The sequence below is a fragment of the Hippoglossus stenolepis genome, chromosome 6 (assembly GCF_022539355.2).
Source record: "Hippoglossus stenolepis isolate QCI-W04-F060 chromosome 6, HSTE1.2, whole genome shotgun sequence".
Lineage (NCBI taxonomy): Eukaryota > Metazoa > Chordata > Actinopteri > Pleuronectiformes > Pleuronectidae > Hippoglossus > Hippoglossus stenolepis.
The window spans coordinates 846449-866154 of record NC_061488.1 but is presented as its reverse complement, the minus strand read 5'-3'; the positions used below and the strand labels follow the sequence as shown (position 1 = coordinate 866154).

At 44.9% G+C, this 19706-nt stretch overlaps 2 protein-coding genes across 6 annotated transcripts; both read left to right on the top strand.

Moving 5' to 3' along the window:
• The first annotated feature begins 350 nt into the window (after window positions 1–350).
• On the top strand, window positions 351–18742 carry trim101 (tripartite motif containing 101). Of its 5 annotated transcripts, none has more exons than XM_047340222.1 (12): window positions 351–923; window positions 7120–7339; window positions 9418–9602; window positions 10012–10186; window positions 10273–10368; window positions 10821–10895; window positions 10970–11125; window positions 11578–11600; window positions 11739–11863; window positions 11973–12355; window positions 14930–15044; window positions 16218–18742. In XM_047340222.1, exons 2-11 carry the CDS (start codon window positions 7163–7165, stop codon window positions 15014–15016), a joined length of 1482 nt encoding a protein of 493 aa, XP_047196178.1. In that variant the 5' UTR covers window positions 351–923; window positions 7120–7162; the 3' UTR covers window positions 15017–15044; window positions 16218–18742. The 5 variants fall into 5 exon arrangements, with proteins under 5 accessions (XP_047196178.1, XP_047196177.1, XP_047196176.1 ...); XM_047340221.1 differs by having other exon boundaries at window positions 352–923; window positions 7146–7339; window positions 10818–10895; XM_047340220.1 differs by having other exon boundaries at window positions 352–923; window positions 7139–7339; window positions 10818–10895.
• On the top strand, window positions 12953–14256 carry LOC118111566 (gelsolin-related protein of 125 kDa-like). The gene is made up of 2 exons (XM_035160252.2): window positions 12953–14033; window positions 14132–14256. Exons 1-2 carry the CDS (start codon window positions 12953–12955, stop codon window positions 14206–14208), a joined length of 1158 nt encoding a protein of 385 aa, XP_035016143.2. The 3' UTR covers window positions 14209–14256.
• Window positions 18743–19706: the final 964 nt, after the last annotated feature.

Sequence of the window (19706 nt, the reverse complement as noted above, 5' to 3'; positions counted from 1 at the left end):
TCATGTATTGTTTTCTTTAACCAGTAATAACAATAATAATATGATAATAATAATAAAGTCCTCAAATTAATTACTGCCAATCAACAGTTTTTATTAATACTAAACAGAGTGTGAAGAAAACTAGGTTTCTCAAGATTATATTGTCATGATTCTGTGTGTGTGTGTGTCAGTGTCAGAAAGAGGACACATTCAGGGGGCGGAGCTGGGGCCTGGTGAGGTGAGAGTTTGCGTATCAATTTTCAGTGCTGCTGAAATGATCCCCCCCCCACACACACACACACACACACTCACTCCATATCAGGCAGTGGCTGGTATGTGGACAGATTAAGACCATGCTGGGCTGTGCTCTCTCTACTGTTACACACACACACACACACACACACACACACGGCTGTGGATGGCGAAGAAGCTGCGAACAAACAAACCTCCGAGTCACCACTTGTGTACAAAAAGGAGAAATGGAGTGAGAGCTGGATGAGCGAGGGAGGAGGACAGAGAGAGAGAGACATGCCTCATGCAGATTCATTGAGGACGTCACAGGAGGAGAAGAAGAAGAAGAAGCTTCATTTCTCTTCTTCAAACATGAAACTCGGTCTTGGACGTCTCCACCTGAACTGACAGATGTTGTATCAGTGGTTTTTCTCACTGAGACGTTTCTTCAGTGTCTCAGCTTCACTTGCTGCTGACAGCTGATGTCTGAGCCACTCGGGGGTTTGTGACACTTCAGTGTGCAGCGTCATGCAAAACCCAAATTAAACCAAATACCAGTTAAACTGCAGCTCAGCTCCTCTGAAGGAGGAAGAACCCACAGGTGTCTCACGTGTGGTTAGTTTGATTTCATTGGAAAGAAAAGTTCAGCCACATTTCTTCAGTCAAAGACAAATCAAAGTGACGACAGACGGAACCACAGACAGCAGAGGACGGTCAGTAATCATTATTTCAGTTGTTGTATATGAAACCAGACTCTTTGAGAGTTTGTGTTGTTTTAATCTGCAGAACTGTATTTTTCAATATTAGTGAAGGTTGAGTTTCAGATGACGTCACAGAACATGGAGCTACTGTTTATATGATGATATTTCTGTATAATGTCTGTATTCATGAGATAATACAGATTGTATTTGTGTCATTGTTAGTTGCTGTTGAATCAGATGATTTTTCATCTTTAAAGCTTTAATGTGATGTCAAAGCAAAAACTGGATTTTAAAGGATCAGAAAACATGAACATAATGAGGATGAGAGGATTTGCTGACAGCATAATGCAGTTATTATGTAACCATAGCATTGTTAGTATTGTTATATGGTGTTTGTTTCCACACGGACCGTTTAGAGTGTGACACTCGTGAGAAGCATCTGGCTAGAAGCGTGTGAAGTTATGACAAATTTAATAAACAGCGTGAGCAGCTGAACGTGCTTTAATCGTCCATTCTGTAGTGTTGAAGCAGACCTGAATGAAACACTATGTATATATATATATATATATATACTGCAGCACTGACAGACTCACTGACTTCCTCTTCCTACAGACTCACTGACTTCCTCTTCCTACAGACTCACTGACTTCCTCTTCTAACACTGACAGACTCACTGACTTCCTCTTCCTACAGACTCACTGACCTCTTCCTACAGACTCACTGACTTCCTCTTCCTACAGACTCACTGACCTCTTCCTACAGACTCACTGACTTCCTCTTCCTACAGACTCACTGACCTCTTCTTACAGACTCACTGACTTCCTCTTCCTACAGACTCACTGACTTCCTCTTCCTACAGACTCACTGACTTCCTCTTCCTACAGACTCACTGACTTCCTCTTCCTACAGACTCACTGACCTCTTCTACAGACTCACTGCTCCTCTTCCTACAGACTCACTGACCTCTTCCTACAGACTCACTGACTTCCTCTTCCTACAGACTCACTGACCTCTTCTTACAGACTCACTGACTTCCTCTTCCTACAGACTCACTGACTTCCTCTTCCTACAGACTCACTGACCTCCTCTTCTTACAGACTCACTGACTTCCTCTTCCTAAGACTCACTGACCTCTTCTTACAGACTCACTGACTTCCTCTTCTACAGACTCACTGACCTCCTCTTCCTACAGACTCACTGACTTCCTCTTCCTACAGACTCACTGACCTCCTCTTCCTACAGACTCACTGACTTCCTCTTCCTACAGACTCACTGACCTCTTCTTACAGACTCACTGACTTCCTCTTCCTACAGACTCACGGACTTCCTCTTCTAACACTAACAGCACCCTTACAGACTCACTGACTTCCTCTTCTAACACTAACAGACTCACTAACTTCCTCTTCTAACACTGACAGACTCACTGACTTCTCTTCTTACAGACTCACTGACCTCCTCTTCTTACAGACTCACTGACTTCCTCTTCTAACTACAGACTCACTGACTTCCTCTTCTAACACTGACAGACTCACTGACTTCCTCTTCTTACAGACCCACTGACTTCCTCTTCCTACAGACTCACTGACTTCCTCTTCTTACAGACTCACTGACTTCCTCTTCCTACAGACTCACTGACCTCTTCCTACAGACTCACTGACTTCCTCTTCCTACACTGACTTCCTCTTCCTACAGACTCACTGACTTCCTCTTCCTACAGACTCACTGACTTCCTCTTCCTACAGACTCACTGACTTCCTCTTCTTACAGACTCACTGACTTCCTCTTCCTACAGACTCACTGACCTCTTCCTACAGACTCACTGACTTCCTCTTCCTACAGACTCACTGACCTCTTCCTACAGACTCACTGACTTCCTCTTCTAACACTAACAGACTCACTGACTTCCTCTTCTAACACTAACAGACTCACTGACTTCCTCTTCCTACAGACTCACTGACTTCCTCTTAGACCTTCTAAGACTCATGACTTCCTTTCAACAGAGACTCACTGACTTCCTCTTCCTACAGACTCACTGACCTCTTCCTACAGACTCACTGACTTCCTCTTCCTACAGACTCACTGACCTCTTCCTACAGACTCACTGACTTCCTCTTCCTACAGACTCACTGACCTCTTCTTCCAGACTCACTGACTTCCTCTTCCTACAGACTCACTGACTTCCTCTTCCTACAGACTCACTGACTTTTCACACACTTCTTAAGACTATCTTCACAGACTCACTGACTTCCTCTTCCTACAGACTCACTGACTTCCTCTTCCTACAGACTCACTGACCTCCTCTTCTTACAGACTCACTGACTTCCTCTTCCTACAGACTCACTGACCTCTTCTTACAGACTCACTGACTTCCTCTTCCTACAGACTCACTGACCTCCTCTTCCTACAGACTCACTGACTTCCTCTTCCTACAGACTCACTGACTTCCTCTTCCTACAGACTCACTGACCTCCTCTTCCTACAGACTCAACTCTTCACAGACTCACTGACTTCCTCTTCCTACAGACTCACTGACCTCCTCTTCCTACAGACTCACTGACTCCTCTTCCTACAGACTCACTGACCTCCTCTTCCTACAGACTCACTGACGTCCTCTTCCTACAGACTCACTGACCTCTTCTTACAGACTCACTGACTTCCTCTTCCTACAGACTCACGGACTTCCTCTTCTAACACAACAGACTCACTGACTTCCTCTTCTTACAGACTCACTAACCTCTTCTAACACTGACAGACTCACTGACCTCCTCTTCTTACAGACTCACTGACTTCCTCTTCCTACAGACTCACTGACTTCCTCTTCTAACACTAACAGACTCACTGACTTCCTCTTCCTACAGACTCACTGACTTCCTCTTCCTACAGACTCACTGACTTCCTCTTCTTACAGACTCACTGACTTCCTCTTCCTACAGACTCACTGACCTCTTCCTACAGACTCACTGACTTCCTCTTCCTACACTGACTTCCTCTTCCTACAGACTCACTGACTTCCTCTTCCTACAGACTCACTGACTTCCTCTTCCTACAGACTCACTGACTTCCTCTTCCTACAGACTCACTGACTTCCTCTTCCTACAGACTCACTGACCTCTTCTTACAGACTCACTGACTTCCTCTTCCTACAGACTCACTGACCTCTTCCTACAGACTCACTGACTTCCTCTTCAACAACAGACTCACTGACTTCTCTTCACTGGACATCCTACAGACTCACTGACTTCTTCCACAGACTCACTGACTCCTCTTCCTAAGCTCACTGACCTCTTCCTACAGACTCACTGACTTCCTCTTCCTACAGACTCACTGACCTCTTCCTACAGACTCACTGACTTCCTCTTCCTACAGACTCACTGACCTCTTCTACAGACTCACTGACTTCCTCTTCCTACAGACTCACTGACTTCCTCTTCCTACAGACTCACTGACCTCCTCTTCTTACAGACTCACTGACTTCCTCTTCCTACAGACTCACTGACCTCTTCTTACAGACTCACTGACTTCCTCTTCCTACAGACTCACTGACCTCCTCTTCCTACAGACTCACTGACTTCCTCTTCCTACAGACTCACTGACCTCCTCTTCCTACAGACTCACGACTTCCTTCTAAGACACTGACTCTTCTCAGACTCACTGACTTCTCTTCCTACAGACTCACTGACTTCCTCTTCTAACACTAACAGACTCACTGACTTCCTCTTCCTACAGACTCACTGACCTCCTCTTCCTACAGACTCACTGACTTCCTCTTCCTACAGACTCACTGACCTCCTCTTCCTACAGACTCACTGACTTCCTCTTCCTACAGACTCACTGACCTCTTCAGACTCAACTTTCTCAGACTGACCTTTCACTCACTAACTTCCTCTTCTACTCCTCTTCTTACAGACTCACTGACCTCCTCTTCCTACAGACTCACTGACTTCCTCTTCCTACAGACTCACTGACCTCCTCTTCCTACAGACTCACTGACTTCCTCTTCCTACAGACTCACTGACTTCCTCTTCCTACAGACTCACTGACCTCCTCTTCCTACAGACTCACTGACTTCCTTTCCAGACTCACACTCCTCTTCCTACAGACTCACTGACCTCCTCTCCTACAGACTCACTGACCTCCTCTTCCTACAGACTCACTGACCTCCTCTTCCTACAGACTCACTGACCTCCTCTTCCTACAGACTCACTGCTGACTCACTTTCCAGACCACTTCCAGACTCACTGACCTCTTCCTACAGCACTGACCTCCTCTTCCTACAGACTCACTGGCCTCCTCTTCCTACAGACTCACTGACTTCCTCTTCCTACAGACTCACTGACCTCCTCTTCCTACAGACTCACTGACTTCTCTACAGACTCCTGACTTCTCTACAGACTCACTGACCTCCTCTTCCATGACCTCCTCTTCCTACAGACTCACTGACCTCCTCTTCCTACAGACTCACTGACTTCCTCTTCCTACAGACTCACTGACCTCCTCTTCCTACAGACTCACTGACTTCCTCTTCCTACAGACTCACTGACCTCCTCTTCCTACAGACTCACTGACCTCCTCTCTCCTACAGACTCACTGACTTCCTCTTCCTACAGACTCACTGACTTCCTCTTCCTACAGACTCACTGACCTCCTCTTCCTACAGACTCACTGACTTCCTCTTCCTACAGACTCACTGACCTCCTCTTCCTACAGACTCACTGACCTCCTCTTCCTACAGACTCACTGACTCCTTCCTACAGACTCACTGACCTCCTTTCCTACAGACTCACTGACCTCTTCCTTTTCTTCCTACAGACTCACTGACTTCCTCTTCCTACAGACTCACTGACCTCCTCTTCCTACAGACTCACTGACCTCCTCTTCCTACAGACTCACTGACCTCCTCTTCCTACAGACTCACTGACCTCCTCTTCCTACAGACTCACTGACCTCCTCTTCCTACAGACTCACTGACTTCCACTCCTTCCTTCACAGACTCACTGACTTCCTCTTCCTACAGACTCACTGACCTCCTCTTCCTACAGACTCACTGACTTCCTCTTCCTACAGACTCACTGACTTCCTCTTCCTACAGACTCACTGACTTCCTCTTCCTACAGACTCACTGACTTCCTCTTCCTACAGACTCACTGACCTCCTCTTCCTACAGACTCACTGACCTCTTCCACTCTTCTACAGACTCACTGACCTCCTCTTCTTACAGACTCACTGACCTCTCTTCCTGCAGACTCACTGACCTCCTCTTCCTACAGACTCACTGACCTCCTCTTCCAGACTCAACTCACTGACTCTCTACAGACTCACTGACCTCCTCTGACTCACTGACCTCTCTTCCTACAGACTCACTGACCTCCTCTCCCTACAGACTCACTGACCTCCTCTTCCTACAGACTCACTGACCTCTTCACAGACTCACTGACCTCCTCTTCTTACAGACTCACTGACCTCCTCTCCTACAGACTCACTGACCTCCTCTTCCTACAGACTCACTGACCTCCTCTTCCTACAGACTCACTGACCTCCTCTTCCTACAGACTCACTGACTTCCTCTTCCTACAGACTCACTGACCTCCTCTTCCTACAGACTCACTGACTTCCTCTTCCTACAGACTCACTGACCTCCTCTTCCTACAGACTCACTGACCTCCTCTTCCTACAGACTCCCACTCTTCCTACAGACTCACTGACCTCTTCTTACAGACTCACTGACCTCCTCTTCTTACAGACTCACTGACCTCCTCTCCCTACAGACTCACTGACCTCCTCTTCCTACAGACTCACTGACTTCCTCTTCCTACAGACTCACTGACCTCCTCTTCCTACAGACTCACTGACCTCCTCTCCCTACAGACTCACTGACCTCCTCTTCCTACAGACTCACTGACCTCCTCTTCCTACAGACTCACTGACCTCCTCTTCCTACAGACTCACTGACCTCCTCTTCCTACAGACTCACTGACCTCCTCTTCCTACAGACTCACTGACCTCCTCTTCCTACAGACTCACTTCCTCCTCTTCCTACAATCATTCTCCTTCCTTTCCTACAGACTCACTTCCTCCTTCCTACAGACTCACTGACCTCCTCTTCCTACAGACTCACTGACCTCCTCTTCCTACAGACTCACTGACCTCCTCTTCCTACAGACTCACTGACCTCCTCTTCCTACAGACTCACTTCCTCCTCTTCCTACAGACTCACTTCCTCCTGTCAGTCCCCAGGTGGATGAGGTGCAGCCATGTCTGTAGACCTGAGCGTCCTGCAGAGCGGCGGAGGAGCAGAGGGGGAGGCGGCGCTGGCGACTCTGGAGAAACAGCTGATCTGTCCCATCTGCCTGGAGCTGTTCAACAAGCCAGTGGTGATTCTGCCCTGTCAGCACAACCTGTGCAGGAAGTGTGCCAACGAGCTGTACCAGGTGGGACTCCCAACGTGCACGTGCTGAGTGTGTGTGTGTGTGTGTGTGTGTGTGTGTGTGTGTGTGTGTGTGTGTGTGTGTGTGCAGTGGATTATCAGAGTCTATAATGGGATGTGCGGATGTTTAACTGGTTTGCTCATAGACAAAAAAAACAGCTGTCATGACCCGAACAGCCTTTGTTAGTGTGTGTGTGTGTGTGTGTGTGTGTGTGTGTGTGTGTGTGTGTACTACCTACTACCTGTGTAGACACCCTTTACATCATATTCACAGTAATTCAACAGTTGAACAGAAAAGATTCAGTTCAGCTCATTAATACTAACGTCAGAGTTTTTCATCCAGATTCATGAATTATTCCCAGTTTTGTGATTTGTTGTGATTTCTCAGTAAAATCATCGTTAGGACAATAAAACGTCAGATCTCACGATGTTAAAGAAACAGGTTGAACTTCTTTCTTGACTCATGTTTCAATCTGCTCCGGAGTCTGCTCGACGTCGAGCCACACGTTGAGCAGCTGAGCTCATCAGGTTGTGTTTTTTGGAAAGTTTCAGTTTTACAGTTACTGGGATCAGAAACTTCCCAGAGTCTCTGCTGGTTTCCTGGTAAACTCGTGACGCTCTCTCCAAGAATCCGTTTCTTCACCTTCAGCGCTCGGTCCTGTGTTGGAACCAGTTTTTATCGCCTGCTCATGTTCGCTGAGCTTCAGAGAAGCTTTCTGCAGATTCTCTTAAAGTGAACATGCAACAGGACGAAGCTGCTGCAGCTCCTGGAAACACTTCATCTCCTCAGATGAACAATTGAAAAGGTTTAAACTAAGTAGATTTCATTTACAGAAATCTTTCATATTTACTTTTTCTTCCAGCTTTGGGATGATTTATGGTTCTGAGCTAAAAGCAGGATCTTTATGACACTGGATTGTGTTTCAGTCAGAAACATAGAGTGTAAATAAAGATGGACGACGCATGTGTCGACGGGACCTCGACCTCACGGCTCCAAGATCACCACCGCACAGACTCCGCCTCCAAATGACATCATCACCACAAGATGGCAGCGCCCGTATCGGAGTCGTCAAATCTTTGTTCACAGTTGTTGGCTCATTTGCATGTGTTTATGCATTCACTAAAAATATCTCTCAAATGAAGCTCAGGTCCACTCGGAGTAAACATCGTGTTTCTAAGTTGGTCTCAGTGCCGTCGTCTCCATTTCCACACGTCACAGTCGCACCGGCGAGGAGCCGCTCAGAAAGATGGCCGCGTTGCTACCTGAGATGTCTTGGCATCTTTTTGGGAGAATTTGAGGAGGTGGAGACGCGTCGTCTTATTTTCCAGTGGATGATCCGAACCGATCTGATTCACACCTGCTACAGCAGCAGGGACTTGAGTTCATTCAGAAGAACTCATTATTTTCAGTTCACTGCTTCATTCATCCATTTCCAAATAGAATGAATGGATGAAGGATTTAAGATATAAACTGATATAATATCTAAAAAAATCTTTCCACCTCAGGTTTTTCCTTCTCGTTTCAAACGATATGATTATGAAGAATGAAATTTAGAAATTGGTGTTAAAAAGTGATTCCTGCAGAAACCTGGTGAATGGACGTTGAATCCTTTTCACATGAGTTCAGTGTTTGTAACGAGCGTGAGGGACGTGACTCGGACTCGTTGTGTCTCTGATCCTCATCCCAGCAGCAGCTGAGGCTTATTACAGCTGCTATTTCAGGACCTTCACTCCTCGACCTTCCATCCAACTCTCTCCCGTCTTTCTCTGCTTCTTTATCTCCCAGCTCTCAGTTCTCTGATCGGTTCTCTGCTGCGTCCACACTGACGTTTAATCTCCAGGCTGATTTTCTTTTTACCTCACTGAAACAGTGTGGTGGCATTTTAAACGCTTTAAGATCCCAAAACAAATGACAGAAATAGATCAGTTCATAGTTTGAAGCTCTGAATTACTGAAATCCCAGCATGCACCTGTGTTGTATGACAACCAACTCCAGCTGTTGGGTGTTGAAACGCAGACGGAGAAACCCAGCAGATAGAAACTTGATATTTCTGATGTTGTCCTTGTTGCCGTCTGTTCCAGCCCTCGCTGTTCCAGGCTCGAACCACCATGACGGTGAACAGCGGCCGCTTCCGCTGTCCGTCCTGCAGACACGAGGTCGTGCTGGATCGCCACGGCGTCTACAGCCTTCAGAGAAACCTGCTGGTGGAGAACATCATCGACGTCTACAAACAGGAAGTCAGCAACAGCACCAGCAACGCCACGAGGTGACAGTGATGTCACATATACTCAGTTTATTAGGAACATTTCACTGAAACAGTCCTGCAATAAATCCTCTCAAAGGTCAGAATTATTTTAAAGATTCACCCGAAATCCTTAACGAAGAATTGATTTGATTTGATTTCAACATTGATAATAAAACACTGTAGTACTCAACCAATCAGGGATCTTCAGCGCTGCAGGCTCCACCCACAGGTTCCTCAGCTCTTTGGCGGTGAAGGCGGCCGCAGGTTCGGCTCCACCTGGTTTTCCTATAATTGGTCAATGAGCCCTGGTTCCTGAGGTGGAAACGCAGCAGAAATGATGTCTGAGCCGATGTTGGAGGATTTCAGACCTTTTCCTCCCTGTTAACGTGTAATTTCCATTTTGAAGTGTTGAGTGTGAATCTCTGTCCAGTCCCCCCCCGCCTCCTCCGCCTCCTGCTCAGCTGACGTGTTCGGCCCACGAGGGCGAGAAGGTGAACATCTACTGCCTCAGCTGTCGGGTTCCCACCTGCTCCCTCTGCAAAGTGTTCGGGGCTCATCAGTCGTGTGAGGTGGCTCCTCTGACCGACGTCTACCAGCAGCACAAGGTCGGTGAAGAACATCAAACCAACAACATGGAAGAAAAGTTTATTGATTCAAAATCCACTTGTGTCATCTTGCTTGTGTTTGTCAGGACGAGCTGAGGGAAGGAGTCAGTTCTCTGGTGACGGTGAACGACAGAATCCAGGCTTTGATCGACGAGCTGGAGGAAACCTGCAGAAACACAGAGGTGAGATCTCATCTCTCACTGCAGCCGGAAATACTCCTGAGGTATTCTGGTATTTTATTGGTGTAGCACTTTAAGGTCATTTCAATATTGACTATACAAAAAGGTCATGATGTCATGAGATGATACACACGAGAGGAAATCATTAAAAGTCAGATAAACAAATTCAGATTTATACTTTTCTCATATATTTTCTTCAATGAGACATTTGGTTAAATTGTTCCACTTTATTGAATGACACTGATTTTCTTAAACAAAATGCATCAAATAACTTTATCTTTTAATGTCAAATCTAAATCTGAGCTGTGACGTCCCTCTCTCTCCTCTCTGCTCAAACAGTCTCCTTATGAAAACCTATTTGCAGTTTCATACATTGAATTAGTTTCATAAATGACTGTTTTCAATGCAGCAGATGATATTTTACATCTGCGCTCTTCACTTTTCTCTCACAGCAGAACTGTTCTGCTCAGAAACAGAGCGTCTGTGACAAGTTCGACCGAATGAAGTCCATCCTGGGAGAGAGACACAAGGTCAGACCTGCTCTGCACTTATATATAATATAACTACCATAAAGTGTATATATAGTCATCGTTATCACTTGTAGGCGATGACTCAGCAAATCAGCTCCGAGCAGGAGGAGAAGACGGGCCACGCCCAGGCTTTGGTGCGTTGCTATGGGGACAGCGTGGAGGCCAATGCCAAACTGATGGAGAGAGCAGCGAGCGGCACGGACGAGCCGGACACGGCTGCGTTTGTCCAGGTGAAGTAAAGACCAGTGTCCGTCCAGATGAACACATCCAAACGTCTGTGAGAACACAGATCAGAGTCAGGCTGAGTCAGATGAGTTCAGAGGAGGATCTGTGACGTTCTAAAGACAAACAGCTCAGCAGCTTCACTGCTCAGTGCTTCAGTCGGTTTATATAAAACACGCAGGGGGTCTAGTGAAGCGATGCCAGACCTGTTGCATCATGGGAAGTGTAGTATCCCAGTGATCATGATGCCTTTCAGCTTCTCTTGTACCAAATTCCTTTAGTGAAGAAGCAATCCTCACGTCTGCACTCACACAAATCAGTTAGAAAGAGAATTACAGATATGAACATATAAGAATATATTAAATAAGATGATCTAATTATTTCTCATTTTCATATAAAATATGAATCAATGTGAAGATATGAAAACTGTGAAGTGATCACTTCTTCTTTCTTCCTTCAGAATTCCAGAGCGCTCATCACAGAGTGAGTGTTGTGTCTTTGTGACAAGAAATAAAAAACCTTTTATATTAGCTGATTAAATCCTTCGTCTGCCTGTAGTTTTTAGATTTGATCTCTCCTCTCCTGTTCATGTTCCCTCCCTGACGTTCCCTCCGGCCTCAGGGTGGTGACAGCGACCAGCTCCTGTCCGACCGAGACCCTGAAGCCAGGTTACGAGAATCTGAGCCCGTACGAATTTAACTTCATCCGACAGGAGCGAGCTCTGAGGAGCATCGACTTTATGAAAGGTAAGAAATCAGGACTGGGACACAGAAACACACAGAAACACTCAAAATACAGAAATGACTCAAACATCACATCCAGAGGACAAAGATCTCACACGCTCAGTCTCAGCAGGTTCTTTGTTTTCAGCTGTGGAGGATGTTCCTGAAGAACCAGATGTGGAACCAGAGGAACCCAGAGAACTTTCTGAACTAAAGCCCCATCAGGAGCCGTCCGTCCAGAACCTGGAATCTGGAGCAGAAGCAGTTAAAGAGACGACATCACCACCAGAGGAACCAGCTCCAGATCCAGAGCTGCTGAGAGGCCGTGAGGAACCTGCAGGGGCCGACCTGCAGCCGCAGCCTGACGACGCTGAAGAGAACGATGGAGAATCAGGTCGGATCAACAAGAAGGAGGAGGAGGAGGAGGAGGAGGAGGAGAGAGACGAGGGAGGTGCAGCTCCCGACTCCATTAAAGACACAACCATCTGTGAATGGGAGGGAATGAGCACACAACAGGTACAGTACAAAATACATGTGTACAATTCATCATTCAGAGCTTCAGCCACTAGAAGATGTTTTAAACATCTCACAGAATTAAACCTGTCTGCAAACAGCGAGTTCACTTTCTATTTCTTCATTTGTTTATAGTTTTTATACTTTTCTGCAGACTTATGCAAGAATAAGACAAACATTTAAATTACTAAAAATACAAAATTTCAAGTTTTAAATCCAAATTGTTTTAATATTTTTAAGTTCTGACCCAAAATGCACTATTTTGTTAAATTCTACAAACAAAATAATGAATTGAAAACATTATTGGAAGATTAATTGATTAATTGTAAGCTGTGCCCCTAAAATGTTACTCAAGTAAAAGTACTTTTATTTAAACATTTATTAAATGACATTGATTTCATGAAGCAAAATGCATAAAACATTTATCTTTTTATGTCAAATCTAAATCTGAACTTTAATATCACTCTCTCCCTTCTCTGGTCCAACAGTCTCCTTATGAGACCTCGTTTAAATTCAGTATCACACTTTTTATGAGAAATCGAAAGTGACCAAAAGAAAAATCCTGGATCTGCACCAACATTAAATTCTCTCTTGACCCACATGACAGCAGGTTCTCTGGTGATCATCCTGTTAACAAACAAAGATGTCAAATGGTCTGAACTCCTTTATCTGTCCTCCATGAATCAGTGTGAGGGGGGGGGGGCAGGCAGTGTCACAGGTGACTGGACGAAACAGAGAGAGACGGAGGGGAAACCAGAAGAAGAAGAAGAAGAAGAAGAAGAAGAAGAAGAAGAAGAAGAAGAAGAAGAAGAAGAAGAACAGAAGGTGACTGATGGAGAAGATACTGGGTTTAACCCCAGCTGGTGCAAACAGATGATGATGATGTGCTCAACACAACCAGCAGGGGGCTCTCTCCAGACTCAGGCTCAGGGTGGCGTCCAGGTGGCGTCTGACCGTCATACCACCTCTGACCTCCAGGCGTCATCTGACCTTCATACCACCTCTGACCTCCAGGCGTCTTCTGACCTTCATACCACCTCTGACCTCCAGGTGGCATCTGACCTTCATACCACCTCTGACCTCCAGGCGTCTTCTGACCTTCATACCACCTCTGACCTCCAGGTCCAGCCCCCACGTCCACAGAGCCGGGACGAGTCTCAGCTCCTGTGTGACCATCAGCTGCTCCCTCTCTCCTCTCAGTCTCCAGGTTGTCCTCTCCTGCCTCCTGCTGATGAATCACAGTCACATGAGACGCTCGCTGAGTTTCACAGAGCTTTGATAACTTTTCCCCCCGAGCAGCGGAGAGCAGGAGAAGCTGGATTCGTGGAGGAGGGCGATGAGAAGGTGTCAGGGTGTGGACCTGAGACTGAGGGTGAAGGTTTCTGCCTGAAGGAGGGAAGTTTAAATCTTAGACATGTATTGTCCCGATCAGCAGAGGAGACGAGTTCAGGGAAGCTGGGAGATGGAAGGACGGAGGACACAGAGCAGAGTGGAGGAGATACCTCAGGTCTGAAAGAGGCTTCACAGCTGAAAGAAAAGAGGCTGAGTCCTTCTGAAGCTGAGAGGATGGGAACAGGAGGCGTCTGGTCGGGTGACAGATGTGAGGAGCTGAGGGACGATGTGGAGACCAGGGAGGAAAAGTCTGAGGAGAGGACAAGAAGAACGATGGAGGAAGACCCAGGTGGTTCAGGGTTTGCTGAGGATGGAGAGAACAGCAAGAAGATTCAAGCGAGTTTGGATGAAAGAGAAGAGAAATTAACGTCCTGTGTTTCCCCCCAGGTCAGTGTCGTCTGGTTTCACTGTCACCATGGTTACCATCACCGACCAGGCTGTCACACTCTTCACCTGCCTGCTGACGTGGCTGCACCTCCACTCTCCTCCTCTCCTCCTCTCCTCCTCTTCTCCTCTTCTTCTCCTCTCTCCTTCTCCTTCTCCTTCCTCCTCCTCCTCCTCTTCTCCTCTTCTCCTCCACTCTCCTCCTCTCCTCCACTCTCCTCCTCTCCTCCTCTCCTCCTCTTCTCCTCTTCTCCTCTCTCCTTCTCCTTCCTCCTCTCCTCCTCTTCTCCTCTTCTCGTCTCTCTCCCTCTTCTCCTCTTCTCCTCTTCTCCTCCACTCTCCTCCTCTCCTCCTCTCCCCTCTTCTCCTCTTCTCCTCTCTCCTTCTCCTTCCTCCTCCTCCTCCTCTTCTCCTCTTCTCGTCTTCTCCACTCTCCTCTTCTCCTCTTCTCCTTCTCCTCTCTCCTCCTCCTCCTCCTCCTCCTCCTCCTCCTCCTCCTCCTCCTCTTCTTCTTCTTCTTCTCTCACCTTCTTGGTTATTTCCTCTTTCTGTTTTGCAGATTCACTGTTTGAAACTTGCTGCTGAAACATCACCAGCTCTTTCTTCTTGCTCTGTGTTTGTGTTGTGAAGGATGAAGGAAAACTATGAAATAGAAAATAGAAAAACAAATAAAGAATATAGCTCCACCCTCCGTCCCTTCCTCCCTTCACCGCCAATCTTTTCATCTCACCTCTTGTCATCCTTTCCTTCATTTTCCTCCCCCCTCATTTCTTCCTGTCTTCTTCCCTGTATTGCCCCCAGGCTGTCACTCTGCTCTTCTACCTGTTGGCCTTCCTGCTCATCCTTCAGAACGTGTGGGCGTACATCGGCTGCTTCATTTGCACATGACCTCAGCAGGAGGCACATCACTGCTCAGGTACACCTGCACCTTCCTGCTGCACCAGGAAGTCAGCGTCCAGCCTTTTATTCTGAAAGTGCTCCGTGTTTCTTCTTAAAATTAGCTTCTCATTAATATTAATAACATTATTAATAATAACAATAATAATAATAACAATAACTTGCATCATTTGTATTTTGACTTGAATTAAACTGAATTCCCCCAATGAAAATGAAGAGGAATAAATAAATACAAAGAAATGAATAGCTTTATAACATAAAACTTAATTTAACTTAACTTGTTTAGTGCAGCTTCATCTCTGTCGGCAGCCTCTGCTGACACCCTGTGGTGAAACTGTGTAGTTACAGTTCAGTCATTAACAACTCGAGCATCACTCAGCTGAACTCAAACCTCATGAATCCAAAAGTTTCATAAATTCAGATTCACTAGATACAGATTTTTATTTGGATCAGCAACAAATCACAGACACCGAGGTGAGGCAATTTATTTATAAAGAACCTGTCACACAGATGGAGACAAGCAAAATTATAGATGAAAAAGTGTATGAAAAATATAAATCTGTATCAATATCTAAAAATAAGTTGAAAGGGAATAACACATGTACAGTCTAAATCATTTCCTCCCTGACGCCTCCTTCAGGTTTGGTGTGAATCCCTTCTGTAGGTTTTGCTTCATCAGGATCACTAACACGTAAATAGAGGAAAAATATTTAAACTGTTGGATTGAATCTATTAACAAGTTGTTTGTATTTTAACGGTACAATATTAATTTCAACATCACTAACAAACCCCTGTGCTCGATGCTAAGTTCATGGTCGTGTTTAAACATTATCAGTGTGAAGCTTCTCCTGTCTTCATATATCGTTCCATACATAACGAGAAAGGCCCTGCAGCATCGTATTATATGAATATTCATCACGTTTAACAAAGTGTAGACGAGATCAGACTGAGACTCGTTGTCTTCACCGTGAGTCTCTTCTTGTGTCTCTGTGACACGTCTCTATAGTGAGCTGCTGTCTGTCTCTCTGTCGTCAGCTTCTATATTTAGTTGTTTGTAATTTAATTGTGTGTTTGTGGTCGTTGTGTGTCGGCTTCTCCTCAAGTGGTTTGGGTTAGGGTTAGGGTTAACCCAAATGAGAACAGTCACTTTATACAAATGGCCGTTCATATACAAACATGTGCTTTGTTCCAGATGGAGGATGAGACCAGGAGTCCTGCTGAGACCAGCCCTCCCTCCTCCTCTTCATCCTCCTCCTCCTCCTCCTCCTTCACCCTCAGCGAGGAGCCTCGTCGACCCACTTTTTGCTTTTCGTGGCTAAACCCGCTCCACAAGAGGAAGTAGAGAGACAGAGAGAGAGAGACAGAGAGAGAGAGAGAGAGAGAGAGAACAGACAGAGAGAGAGAGACAGAGAGAAGGGAGGGAGAGAGAGAAGAGAGAGAGAGAGAGAGAGAGAGAGAGACTCTTCACTCTACTTCAGTAGAGAGTAGGGAATCCTGAAGTATTTGGAATAGCAGCAGTATTCATTATTGTAGTAGAACTAGTTGTATTACAAGTAGTAAAATATGTACAAGTATGAGGTTTTAGTACTTGTACTTGGAAAAGTGTCTTTTGTCCTCAGTGAGACTTTGTCTTAAACTGTTGATCGCAACATCTAAGACATCAAAGGAATCTTTCCTGGTTAAACACACTGGAAAAGAGAAAGCTACACTCTAGTAAAGCCCTCGAACAACGTGCCATTATTCAAAAACTATAAGTCCTATCTGTGAAATAAAGACACCGTGAGAATCCCAAGACTTTGCCGAACACACAGATAGCTTTTCTATTAGCTTTAGAATTAAGAAATGGGACCGTGGGAGCGATTAGACCCAATGGAGAGGGAGCCCAGAGAACTAAAGTTAAAAAACTGGATTCAGCCAAAGGTTTAGCTCTGATAGCTTTCATGTGACATCTCTGTGAAGCTAACAAGTTTTCCTACGTCTTGATCTGAACATCATGTATGACGACCTCCACTTGTGGCTCTGAGAGCAGTTTACACAAACAGTAGCTGAAAACCAGTCCAGCTCGCCTCTCGCTCTAAATGGGCGAGAGACATTGACTCCCATTCATTTTTTACTGCAATGCAATGAGACACACATAACAACGCTGTGGTCCAAGTTCCTTGGATGTTACATTATTAAAGGAAATTGATGACATCAAAGCATTTACACTTCAAAGGTAGAATGATTTGTATAAAAGCAGTAGTAATGGTTGTCACTCGCCAATAAACCAAACGAAGAAGAAGAACGAGTTACTGCGATTAGAGATACTGCTACTAATACTAATATAGACATAGCTCAGAATATGCTGTGTGAATTATTCAGAGCTGTAAGTTGATACAGCATTTTGTATTAACAGAGAGGAGAAATAAAAATGGTTGAGCCTAAGGACACTGACAGTCTCTGTGCTATGAAAGAGGAACTCCGGGGAGAATTCAAGATCCTCCTGGGAGAAAAAGAGGACCTCTATCAAGAAAAACTGGACCTCCAGGGAGAAATCATAAAACTCAAGGGAGAAATCATGATGGTCCAGACAGACATCGGGATCTTTGAGACAAATCTCAAGATCCATCAGGGAAGAATCATCAACCTGCTGCGAGAAATCGAGATATCCCAGGAAGAAAACCAGGACCTCCGGGGAGAAAACCAAGACCTCCAGGAAGAAAACCAGGACCTCCAGGAAGAAAACCAGGTCCTCCGGGGAGAAAACCAGGTCCTCCAGGAAGAAAACCAGGACCTCCAGGAAGAAAACCAGGTCCTCCAGGAAGAAAACCAGGTCCTCCAGGAAGAAAACCAGCTCCTCCAGAGAAAAAGCCAGGATCTCCAGAGCGAAAACCAGGTTCTCCAGAGAAAAAACCAGGATCTCTATTTTCACATATAACTGTGTGTATTAAGGGTTTACCGTTTTATTTGTTTTCTGTGGAGTTTGAATGTGTTTGAGGACGAGTTGACGGGGTACTGAAGCTAACGCTAATGTGTGATGACCCCTGGTGTCCTCTTGGGGTATGATCTGGGAGTAACCTGTGTATCTATTCTTCAGGTAGCTGACTGATGTGATCTGGAGCACCATCTTTGACAAACACTTATTCTTTGATGTTTTTTGTTTGGTCCATGTCCCATCTGCTAACAGGGAGGAGGAGGAGTTTATGACCTTTACTGAAGCCAGACACCAGGGGGTGATAGAGACACTCTGGTTTCAGGAGCCGTCGTGTTCTCCATCTTTATTCACAGTCTGGCGTTAGCCTGTTACTTTAGCTGCAGCTGCAGTGATTAAATTAATGTTGTGATGATTATCGCAGCTTTTCAGTGTTTTACTTCAATGAAACAATATTTTATCTCTAACATCAAATATCTTGTGCTGTGACAGACTTCCAAAAAATAACTTCCAACTCTTCAGCGATAAACTGTGAGGTGACGTCTCAAACCTCTATCAGAGCAAATCAAAGTGTTTCCTCTCTGTGAGTAAAATAAGCACTTTTCTTCATGTGTGGTGTTTTTTAAAGTTTTTAAGTGATGCAGGACATAGATTCCGGTTTTATTTGATATATGAAGAGATGAAATAAATCAGATTTTGGTCACCTGAAGTCACATGTAATTACTGTTTTAATTTACATGATAGATTTGGTTTGTAATGTCACAGCTTATTTTATTAAAAATTATTGTCACAGTTCATTTACTTTTTGTTGGTGTCTCTGAATCAGCTTTTTGAGTCATTCCAAATCCGAGACGTGACACAGAAAACCTGGGTAAGATATTATTATATTATTTTCATAATATTCTTTTTGACTATTTATTATTCAAGGTATGAAGTTTTACAGAATAGTTAAAACTATAAATGCCCAAAACAAGACTCATGTTCAGGTGATTTGTTTTGTCCAAATCTTAAAGACTTACTGTCAGAAAACTAGAAAATATTCATATTTGAAGAAATATAACTGTTTATGTAAACTTTGCTTTAAAATAAAAAATGTAACAATGAATACAAAAATCTAATTTACAGATTAGTTGACTGATAACTCAATATAACGGACATATTTATATAAAAACAACAAAACGTTAAAGCGGCCACATTATACACACTCTGTGACGTCACTTCAGCGCGCCAGAAAAGGCATGCATGAGCAGTTAGGAACAGAACTTCCTGTCTGGATTAAAAACATCTTCATAATAAAAGCATAAAAGGACTACACCCAGTTTATTGCACATTCTGAAACGTGAGTCAGCTGTTCGGTCGAGCACTTACATTTAAAAACCATCCGTATGTAGGTTATATGTTTAACCTGAGTGAATATAAAAACTCTTGTAAACTGAACGTCCCTGTAGCTTGGACATTACGTCACTGTAGTTAGCAGCTGTTCCCCCTCGTGGTTTCTCAACAGTTCTCAACCAGCCAGACATCAGAAGGTTGAATGAAACCATCCACACCCACTGAACTACACACAGATGACCACTAGAGACAAAGCGGAGATACATTTTAATAGAGTTTCTCTCCCCAGTTCAGACAATGAATCCATAAGAAATGTCAACACTTCGTAGATCTAGTAAACCTGATGATTCTCATCCAATGAGGAGTCTAGATAAATGTATATACTTAAATGTTATTGTCGCACTGGGACAGTTCCGTCGCGCCGCTGTGACGCAATCA